This window comes from Parus major, chromosome Z, assembly GCF_001522545.3.
Source record: "Parus major isolate Abel chromosome Z, Parus_major1.1, whole genome shotgun sequence".
Lineage (NCBI taxonomy): Eukaryota > Metazoa > Chordata > Aves > Passeriformes > Paridae > Parus > Parus major.
The window spans coordinates 30,703,991-30,715,685 of record NC_031799.1 but is presented as its reverse complement, the minus strand read 5'-3'; the positions used below and the strand labels follow the sequence as shown (position 1 = coordinate 30,715,685).

The 11,695-nt window shown below is 38.2% G+C and overlaps 1 protein-coding gene across 9 annotated transcripts in view; it reads left to right on the top strand.

Moving 5' to 3' along the window:
• The window catches only part of NFIB (nuclear factor I B), a 170,654-nt gene continuing 158,959 nt past the window's right edge, over positions 1-11,695 (top strand). For 8 of the 9 annotated variants that reach the window (XM_015653316.1, XM_015653313.1, XM_015653312.1 and 5 more), the window contains exons 1-2: positions 1-334; positions 6,496-7,027. In XM_015653316.1, the coding sequence (XP_015508802.1) occupies positions 305-334; positions 6,496-7,027 (562 nt within the window). In that variant the 5' untranslated portion in view covers positions 1-304. Of the gene's footprint in view, positions 335-5,997; positions 6,094-6,495; positions 7,028-11,695 lie in introns of those variants that run through there. The other variant, XM_015653308.3, reaches the window with a different exon arrangement.

Genomic DNA, 11,695 nt, shown 5'->3' with positions numbered 1-11,695 from the left:
CAAAACAACCAGCAGCAGCAGCAGCAGCAAAAGCGAGACTCCTGCGCCGCCGACTACAAGAGGGTTAAAAGTGTAGATTGGATTTCACCCCGGGAAATCTAGCACACGGAGTGAACTTGAATCTTTGGCTATTTAAGGAGGACTGGGGTTTGTTGTGAAGTTGTGGTGATCCAGAGCAGAGCCCCGTCCTGATTGATTTCATCTTCCTTGAGTCTCAGATGACTGTAAAATGAATAGATGAAATTATTCCTTTTTGAGGCTTTTCTTAGGGGCTCTCCGGGCAGCGTGTACTCAAAGCGAAGTCATGATGTATTCTCCAATCTGTCTCACTCAGGTATAGACGCTTTTATTTAATTTATTTGTTAATTTATTTATTTTCACGTGCTTGTCGGGATTATTTTTTTAAAAAAATTATATGTTTGTGGGTTGTTAATGAGTCATTGCTAGTAGTTGTAACGGGTTAAAGCACAGTCGGAACTGCTTGTCAGATCCAAACTCCTCTCTCAGGAGGGAATATTAGAGAATAAACTGTACCACGCCATTGTTTTGGGGAGATCCATTCAAAGTGTCACCCGTAGACAAATACTGTTAATTGTTGGTGCATAGGAAGTCAAAGGTTAACAAACTGGAAATGAGTATAATTATGCTAAAAAACCGTGTTTGAGAAGTATTGATTTGATTGGAATCAAGCGATTTGCACTCTTTTCAGCTCGCCTGTTTACACACAGCCTAATGAAAGGGTTTGAAAGGAAAAGTGCTTTTTTTGACAAAACACGGCCACTGGCCGGTGGGAAGTAATCCCGTCTTATGCTTAATTAATAATATGCAGGCTGCCAACAATGAGGGAGATGCGAGCGGGGATGACCAGGCTGTGCAGTCTTTTCTCGTTCGCTTATACAAGGGCACTGGGTTTCCCCCCTCCCCGCTAAAGTGTGCTGGTGGCTGAGGAGCGTGCCCTCTCCCCAACACGGGGAAAGACCGACCCTTTTTTTACAGCCGCGCTTGCGGCCGCTTTTCGATCCCGAGCGGCGGCTGTCACCGGGACGGCGGGAGGGGAGCGGCGGTCGGCGCGGTGCGGGGCGGCGGAGCGGGGCGCGGAGGGCGGGGGGCGGTACGAGCGGGGGTCCCCGCCGCGGTAAAACGCAGATTTTGAAACCTGAGGGGTTTCGGGAGCATGTTTGGGAAGCTGCCCGGGCGCCCCTGGAGCGTCCTCGCCCGGCGCACGGTATTTGCGAGCAAGGGCCGGGGCGCCGGAGCCTGTTTCGGACAGTAAACCCGGTCTGTAAAGCCCAAGGATAGTTTTCAGCTTTCGTGAAAGCCTTGTCTTAGGAGGATGTGATGTAAACTGATTAAGCGATAACTGCTTGCTTCCACATTGGTGCAACAAATAGCTAAAGAAGCAGAAAATGTGCGAAAGTAACGTCTGCTGCAAGGCTGCTGCAGAGAGGCCAGCGATGCACTTACCGTGCACCGTGAATAAATAAGTATGATTTAAGTTATTCCGCAGTTACAAACCATTGTAATTCGAAAGGACTAAAGTATTCATAAATTGTGATTGAAGATGGAAACAATGATAAGGCTTATTCAGTGATTGGACACAGTCCTGCAGTTTTTTGGCTGACACATTTTTTATTGTTTATATTTTGTTTGGCATCTAAGTGTGATTGACTTAGATATGGATATTTTCAGTAACTAAACGTGAGCTGCAGTGGAAGAAAGCTGGAAAAAAGTGTTATTGAGATATTTCTTCTTCAAAAGAGAAACATAGGAAGCATTTTGTGTAACAGATATGCACATACTTGCAGGTACACACACAGAAATAATTACTTAGCATGGAATCTGTGGTCAGAAAAATTAATTCTGTGTAGGCTGTCCAGCGTGTGAAATTATTGTCAGGCAATAAGACCTCTGCATCAGAATATAAACCTGAGAGTACAGCATAAGAAAGCAGTTTTTGTATTTGAGACTCAGATTTTCACAACCACTTCTTTTACAGCAGTAATTCATTATCTTGTTTCCTGCTCTAATGACTTTTTTTTTTTTTCCTTATTATTATTTTTTTTTTATATTTTATTTTTGGACTCATTGGTGAAATAGATTTCCTCATTCTTTACAATTTTTTTGTTAAAATACTGCACTCAGGTGTATACAAAAATGCTACATTGTACTTCTACTGCCATTAATCCAAGAAAGCAGTTCCTGGCTTTTGTGCATTGATACCTTCTCCATAATATTTTACAATCATGCACTACCATGTGCCAGGCAGAGACAGTTCCCATTTGGTGATACATGCATGGAACATAGTTGCAGCAAATTGATTTTAGTTTGGAATGTTTTTCTACCTGCTTGGAATGATACAAGCAGTTTATAAATAATTTTTTCTCTAAGTAAATTAAAAATTAAAATGACACCAGCAATGAGAACTTTTACCTCGTGTTCTTTATTTGTTTAAGGGAAAAGATTGATTCATCTCACATAGAGTAGCAACTGCATTAAAGTATTACTACCAAAATTGTTCTCTTTATTGAATTCTCTGTCTCTAGGACACTTGCAATGCACTTTGACTGTGGTAGTATATGTTCAGAAGAAAATATTTTGGTAAAAGTGAACACAGAACACCTGTTTGGACAGAGCTACTTATGGTGGCAGTTCAGTTTGTGCCGAGACAGCGCCGAAGCACGCTTTAGTAACAAGTCTAAAATCCAAAGTATAACTTTTAAGTGAAACCTTTGCAATTTGAGTGTTACCCATTATGCTTACAATAAAGGTTTGGTGGGTAAAGATAACTCCAAGGTAGAAGAAAACTTACTAAATTCAATTTAATTTTGGGGGCTCCTTTCCTCCTTTCCCATATACCTCTTCCTCTATGTTTTGGAATGAGTGGAAACTGCATTTATCTCTCTTGCTGAGGCATGAATAGGATGCAGTTACTGCATGCCTTTTAGTGCTTGCTGTCTTATGATATTTTTGCCGTGGTTTATAACGTTATAGTAGTCCAAAATCTCATAATATGTAGTATTTTCTTTTGCTCCTATATGTTGTTTCACTAGGCATGAGAAAATCCATGGAGGGAAATTGAATAGATTAACTTTTCTGTATAAAATTTCCGTACTTCTGCCTAGTGTATTTATTGTACAGTCCTCAGTTTGAACTTTCATGGGCAGATACAAAGTTTAAAAGTGAAAGATAGGAGAAGAGCACTGCCTATCCACTTTATCTTTTCAATAAAGAAAACCTGGCCTATCTATTGTCATTAGATGACTGCTATTTTTCCCTTTCTCTACAATCTACATAGATGTTATATTGTAACTTCCATTTTAATTTAAATTGGCAGTACACAGTGGTTAACCTGACCTATTTGATATGGCATTTGAAAATCTTACCTTTATAAATCACTTCATTGCAAGAGCAACTGTGACACATGAGCAAGTGCTATATAAAAACAAGAAATAATTCACCATTGTCTATATGAATATTGAGAAGGAAAAATAAAATTCTGTAGATATCTTTTTAGGAGATTTGGCGAAGAATGTGTGTGATTAATTGCAAATGTCCATTTAGGATCATTTTTATGGGCATTTCCCCATGTCAAGTAGTATTTTCATTTGAAAATACTCCAAGTGCACAATGAATAGCTCAAAAAAATCTGATTAAATTGCTTTCAAACAGGATGTTCTTTGCTGTGTTTCTCCTCCACACTTTTCACCTTTATTTGTCTCTTTAAGACTTAACAATATTGTGAAAGAAAAACCTGAATACAGTTTTAAAAGGCTGGAGTTTCTGGTGTGTATGTTTTTGGGCTTTTTTTCCCTCTCTTTTTGAAAAGCAAGTATTCAGCTACTACAGACTGGAATTTAAACAATGAAATTATCTATAAAATTTTCATAGATATAAAATGCTATCGGTTATTATTGTTAATATTGTATGTATTACCTCAAGGGATAGTCAATCTGAAATAATTTTTGATGCTCTTCTTCAAAATTAAAACTAGATGTGCAGTATTCTACTAGAGGAGAAGATGTCCATATTTATTTTATTGTCATTTTAACTTATAAATGCCAAAGTCTGTTTAGATGTCGGGGAAATCATTGTACTGAGGCAGAAATTAATTTCTCCCAAAGCACTTCAGCCACCTGCCTTCACCCCACCTTTAGCCCCAGCTGTTAGAATTTTCAAAATCTGTAGTAAATCTGTTTCATTCAGCCTAAAATGAATTGTGAGGATTTAACACTGTGCAGTCTTTATGCTTCCATCAATTAAAAAAAAAAAAATAAATGATTTGAATACTTCAATTAAGATGACTTCTGTAGGAGAAAAAATAAACTTTCTTTAGTAGTTATAATTGAAAGGAAAAAAAGCATGGCATCAGAAAGCATATGAAGATAGGGAACTCTTATCATGGGCTGTGGTTGCTCAGAGCAGTACTGCCTTCCCACACAAAGAACAGATTGTGGTTTAACTCTTTCCACGGCCTAGTTTTATGTGCCAGTATAGTATCAGAATTGTTCAAATCTGTGCTGGAAACTACTAATCAGTTTAATTGTTGCCTTTGTAGGTCTTTGTCAAGCATCATTCGGTAATGAAATTGTTTATGTCCCGAAGTATCTTCTCATATTGCCTCTCTGCTCTTTTTTTTTTCCCCTTTGCTTAATTTTTTTTCCTATGAAGACAAAATGACCATAGGTAAACTGCTTGTAACTTTTCTGTTGTTTTCTGTTTAATTTGAGTATGGTTAGGGAAGAGAGGTAACTAGATCCAGTGGGTTTTGCAACATTCAGGAAATTTTGAAGTTTGTTTGAAATTCAAAGATTTAAATATGGAATTCTTTGCCTGAAGCTTCTGCAATGGCAGTCTGCACTCTATAATTGAGACCATTAGTTATACTTTCATCATTTTTACCTAATGGAGTTAATCAGCCTATTGATTAAACATAATTCATTCCTTGTCTAGCAGCGTAACTAAAATAGTACTTTGTTAATTGTATTCTTGAATATAATTGCATAAAAAATGTTCAGTTTTAGTTTGATTGCACTGTACCACTAAGTATGATGAGCAATCTGTGTAGTATTTAAAATTAAATATCCCTGCATACAGGAAGAAAGATACCTCCTCTAAGGTCCCCCTTTCAACCCAAAATACAGTATCATTTGATTTTGCGGATTTGAGACTGCAGTGTTTTAAACAGCAGACTTGTTAATGGAAAATAAGTTTTTGGGGAAGGTCTATTTAGATATTAACATGGATGTGTAGGATGGTACTTTAAGCAGACAAACGAAATTAATTTAATTGCTATAGGATGTGCTTGTAGACAACAACTAAGCATTACCTCCTTAATGCAATCCATGTTGCTGCTAGGCAGAAGATAAGAACTTGCAGGTGAAGCCAGACAACAGAAAGGGATATTTTGAAACTGTAAATAAATTGCATGGATTTCACAAAAGCAGCATTGGACCAGCGGTGGACTCATAATGTCTCTGCCACAGCATGCAGAAGCACAAAGAATGCAAAGTTTGTGCCAAGTTGCCATTTTTCATTGTACACCTCAGATTGATTTTTAAGGGGTTTAGAATAATTGCCACACTCATGTGATCAGTTAACAAATTAAGTGACTCTATGTGGCTTTAAAATCTACAGTGGAACTGCTGGAAGGACATAAATGTAATTTTTGTTCTCACCTTCAAAAAGTCTTAATTTTACAGAGTTTGGGGGTGGTGGGAGGGAAGCGAGAAGAGATGAAAATACAGAAGCTTCTGTTCAGGATTTGTATATGACATGTTGTGTCTTTTTCCTGCTTTTCCTTACTGTATACTGGTTTCTCTAGTTACCACTACTGGAATGGTGCTGTTTCAGTGCTGGAATGTTGGACGTTTGATAAGAAAATGGATCAAGTTTAATGGCGCATGCTCTTTGTGCCACCAGCAGTCTCTTGCTGAGAGCATGCTCCAAAAGCGGGAACTGTGTGGCATTACACTGAGCATGTATATGCTTTGTGTTTCTGTGCCACAGAGAGGAGAAATGAACTGTGGCATTTGCCTCAGCCTTCTGAACATTTCTGCTCAGATTTTTTAAAACCGTGTAGTGTCTTGTGCAATGGTACTTTTCTTGATGATAGCTGTTCACTCAAATATTTAAATGTTAGGAACAAAACATCTTGGTAGCATCTCTTAAATTATGTTGTCTCTGCAGCACTGTGGGATGAAGTGAGGGGAGGAGTATAAAATAAAATTTTCACATGGTTCTTTCAAAGAATGAAACATGGGAAAAATGTGATTCTCTGTGCACTTTTTTGTCTGTTGCCTGACAACAGTAATAATTTCATAAAAAGCGTTTTGCAGAAATTTACGTGTTTAAGTTTTAAGTGTTTATTATCTTCATCTTGTATTTCACTTAAAGATTTTCAGAAACGTTTCTTGATACTGCTTTGGTAATGAGAACTTGCTGACTTTGAGCTTTCTTTTTCTCTTCTTCTCTTTTTTCCTTCACTTCTTTCCACAGGATGAATTTCACCCGTTCATTGAGGCACTTCTTCCACACGTCCGTGCAATTGCCTACACTTGGTTCAATCTTCAGGCTCGAAAACGCAAGTACTTTAAAAAACATGAGAAACGAATGTCAAAGGATGAGGAAAGAGCAGTCAAGGATGAGCTACTCAGTGAAAAGCCTGAAATCAAACAGAAGTGGGCATCCAGGCTCCTGGCCAAGCTGCGCAAAGATATTCGTCAAGAGTTCCGGGAGGATTTTGTGCTCACAGTTACTGGGAAGAAGCACCCATGCTGTGTATTGTCCAATCCTGACCAGAAGGGCAAGATTAGGAGAATCGATTGCCTGCGACAGGCTGACAAAGTCTGGCGTCTGGATCTAGTCATGGTGATCCTGTTCAAAGGCATCCCCTTGGAAAGTACGGATGGAGAACGTCTCATGAAATCCCCACATTGCACAAATCCAGCACTTTGCGTCCAGCCACATCACATAACAGTATCAGTCAAGGAGCTTGATTTGTTTTTGGCATACTACGTGCAGGAGCAAGGTAGGAAGCAGATTGTCGTGTTTCTATGTTAGTATGTCAGACTCTGACTCCAAGTAGCCCTGTTTCACCTGTGGGCTGGCTTCCAGTGAAACACTGTTCTGTGGTCTATAGATGTAGTGTGGCAACCTATCCATCTGTAAATCAGCATGCATACGAATATACTTAAACACACACATATTCCTGCAGACCTGTGTGACATGCGTATTTGACAAACGTGCCTCTTTCCAGAGAGAGACGCACGTACCAAGGCAGTACTTCCATTCCACTGAAGTTGCCTTTTATTTTTTTGTGAAAAAATTGGCAATACATAGTTGTGACTTCAGAAAACATTCTTGTTTTCAAGTTGTATTTTTAAAGAAAAATAAAACAAAAACCCCCACCCCACAACTAGTGCAGGTATATGCAATTGCACAAGTACAATAAATACCAGAAGTATTTTTAATTGTCTTCGTAGTTATAAATAATCAAGAAGCAATCCTTAAACTGATGACTCTGCTATCACATTGAAGAGCGATTGTAGACTTTCTCATACCTATAAAACAAAGCTTGAAAATACTTTATCACAGCTATATTTCTTGTAAATGCCAAATACAATCAGAATTACAGCATACAATGTCTAATGTTTCATTCATATTTTACATCAATAGCTCATCTTATCTATCTGAGCTTTAAAGCAAAGATCCAGGTCATAATATTTTGAGAAATTTTTATGAAGAGTGAATTTTCATAATCACACTCATATACTTTTACTTGGCAGGTAATTGAAATGTGGAAAATTGCAGGAAATCTATGTAAAAGCTTCTTAAACTTGGTATTACAGAATGCAAATAAAACAGAGCTTCTGATAATCATGTGTCAGGGGAAAAGCCATATTTCATATACTGGATAGTCAGTAACAATACCCATAGGAGGCTCCTTAAAATTGTAAATGGCTGTAAGTAGATAAAGGTGGTTTTTTTCTTTTTTCTTTTTTTTTTTTTTTTTTCCCCCTCCGATAGTAAGTCATCTGAAATACTTTCTCTCTTAAGGTCATTTTGATTCTTTCTGGTAATGATACCATCTTCTAGGTGTCTTTGTAATGCTGGCTGATCAGCAGTAATAATATATTTATTTCTTTTAGCCACAGACCTCAACTAGGGAAAACTTGACCACCTGCAGACGGTGGGCCATTTCACAACTTGGCCTGGTAGTAGGTAGAAATGGCCTGCAGAAGGGCAGATGGCAGGCTGTTATCTGATGCTTGGTAAATAACTATGGGATTTAACTGGAAAAAAATTGAATTGATTTTGTTAGTAACAAAAAAGTAAAATTGCATGTCCTCATTTGGAAGAGACATACGCAATGAAATGCTTCTGTTTTAAGTGAATTCTCTTTTAGCATTTACTCATGTAAAGGAAGAACTGTTTTTGTGAACGCATATATCAGGTTCTTTTTTGTTCATTACTTGTTATGAAAAAAAATTGGCTTTTATCCCTCCTCCCCCCACAAGTATTGTTTTTTTTGTTTTGTTTTTGTTTTTTGTTTTTTTTTTATTGTCTCTCCACACCAGTAGACACATTTAGGTATTTTACAATGACTTTAAGTAACTGCGGAGTCTGGTAAATCTGACCCCAAATAATATAGGAAGAAAAATTTCTTTGATATAATTAAACAAAATGGCTAAATTACAAATAATTTGTACCTTTAAACTCCTTTTGTGGAAAAAAAATGCAAATTATATTTTGAATGCATATAGCTTAAGTCATAGCTTACTGATTAATTCTATGGATTTACCTGTCTCTAAAAGTCATAGCTTACTGATTAATTCTATGGATTTACCTGTCTCTAAAAGTCAAAACTACAAAGGGGGGGGTAAAACAGTTTAAGTAGCTCTTGAGCCAAAGAAACTGGGGTCAGAGTACTCTTAACACAATGTTGACTTATAAGTTGTTGAAAGTCAGTAACTTGAAGTGGGAGAAGGAATTGCAGGGCATAGCTGATTTTGTTGATTTAAATGTATTGAGTATATAAATTTATTAAAACCACTTTTGTCTAATTGGAAATGAGGAAGTTAAGCATACAGTAATACTATAACTTTCAAAGTTATACAATGCTGCTTTGAGAATATACTGAAAATGAAGCTGGCTAATTTCTATGTATCAAGGCACTCTTAGAAGACCCTTTTATTTATTGCTAACTGCATGTATTTTGTATCTGTCTTGCTGCTTTACTGCATATGTTCCATTAACATCTGTTGGCTCTCTTCTTGAAGAAGTCATATTAAGTTGTCTATATTATTTTTTATATTAGTTTTTTTAAACTTTGATTCTCTATGCTCATTGAAAGCAGGTTAATCGTGGCACTTTGTAGTGCACTTGATTAGGAGTGCCAGGCTTTGTGAAAGATACGCATGAAGTCAACCAAAATGCTGCATTATACATATGGCGTTTTGCTTTTTTATTTATCTTTCAGAACATATAAACACGCCTAATAGCATCATGTAAAAACTAAGCGAAAACATAGAAACAATTAAATCCCTGAGCGAAATATGAAGAAGGAATTAGCACATAAAATGAATAAAGGGGCCAAGTAGTTTGCTTTTTCTGTCGCTTTAAAATAGAAGATTAGGGGAAAAAAAAGAGGAGGAAGGATAGTTTGAGTGCCAGTGATGGTTGCCAGTGGCACCAGGATTGGCATCAGACCTTCTTTGTTTAGCCTAGGATGTCTGTGATTTGTTGGTTGGCATCCGCATTGCAGTGCAGAGTAATGTTACAATATATTGACAATTTCCAGATCTAGAAGTGTCAATAATCTTTCTAGTTCTTAGCAAAAAGAGCTTCTACTTCCATGTCTGCCTTGAAAGAAGAAATAAGGACTGATCTGTGAAGTTCTATCATTGATGAACTTTCTCAGATCCTACTTTTCTCTCATCTCAAAATTCAGCATCCTTTCCCCCCTCTTTTCACTTTCTGCTATCCTCTACAAAAATAAGAGAAAGAAAAGAAAAAAAAAGAGGATTGACACAAGTTGCAATGCTGCCCCTTTGACTGAAATGGAGGAAGAAAATGTGAAGTATACACCGTGATGAATGTTTAACATCAAAATATTTCTTAATCATAACACGCTTCTATGGGGCTCTGCTTGTTGTGTGCATCAGGGGCGTGTGTGTGTGTCCCACACAGATCGTTTATAAAACCCAAGCCTGAAAATGGTGTGAAATTGTTTCTACTGACAGAATTGCCCTTTTTTCCTTTTTTTTCTTTCCTGCCAGCATCAGAGAGTGCCTATCATTTGTTATGAAATGCATTTCAGTCCATAAAATCATTTGATGGTATTTGATTCAGCACAGCGCTTATGCTGTGTTCCCGTTGCTACAAGAACCGCCATTTTGTTTGTCGAGTGCCAGGAGAGGGGGAAAAAAAAGGCAGACAATGTGCTTGATGCCAATAATGGTTGCCAGTGGCACCGAGGTTGGCATCAGACCCTCTTTGTCTAGTTGCTGAATGCCTTTGATTCGTTGGTTGGCATCCGCATTGCAGTGGGCACATTGGAAAGTTTTTGACAATCAGTGAATGAAAGCTGCAGTACTTGTTTGCTGCAACAGAACCAAGATAATATAAATCCCTTCTTCAGATACATGTTTTACTTATCCTTACAGTGACTAATTAAATAAAAAGCTAAAAATTGCCTTTCTTTTTCTAAAACATAAAGTATCTGTATCAATGTGCCTTGTCTGCAGAATTCTGAATTCCCTCATCATCCCTGCTACTTTTTTTTTTTTGTGGAATAAATAAAATGCAAACTTGATACTAGGTAATTCAGCATATAAAGAATGAAGCCTAGTACACCTTGGGAAATGCTTTGAGAGTTTAAAGAACCGAAGCGGTGGTACATGGAAATGTTAAGATTCTAAAGCATTTTTAGTGCATGTGTCTCTCAGAGAACATTTCTCTGATCAGTCATGTTACTGTTTACACTCTCCTTTGTCCTTATGTAAGGGTGATATAATTGGGGGAGCCCACGTTCCCAGCTGTTAATAAACTCTGGAGTCAAAGGAGGAGAGGATTAAACTATCTTTTAAACTATCTAGGGAGCGGGGAAGAAAATAGATGCAAATATCCTTAGTCCTGTAGTGTTCAGGCACTCTTAGTTTCTTAACTTCTTACACCATCAAGATGCTCCAGCTGTGTGACTTTGTTACCAGGAAATTGGCAAAAAGAATAAATAATTTCTGTTGGAAGTTTCCTAGATAGTTAACATTAATATTGCTTTCCGGTTAACTGCTATTATCTCGTTAATTAATAAGAAGGATTAGCAGCTCTACCCGAAGGGCTGCACAGAAGGAAGCCTGGCCTATGTAAGTCCCTGAGTTGCTAGACTGTGTCCTGTCTCTTGAGGACTGGATGGGGGGGCTGCTGGGCCAGGAAAAAATGGAAAAAGAGAAAGATGAGAGAAGAGCGAGGGCGCTGGCCGGCCAAGGGGAGAATTCTTTGTGCAGGACTCTCGTGGTGAGCTGGCCCTGTGCTGGGCAGGTTGGCAGTGCCCTGTCCTGCACCTGCAGGTGCCATGCCCTGCTGTGGGGGCGTGGGAGGGGGCAGGGGCACACCCCGGTGTGGTGCCCACACTCCTGAAAAGCGCGCTTGCAGATAACCTCAGCTGGGGTGCAGGGTGCTGCCGCCGCGTCCAGCC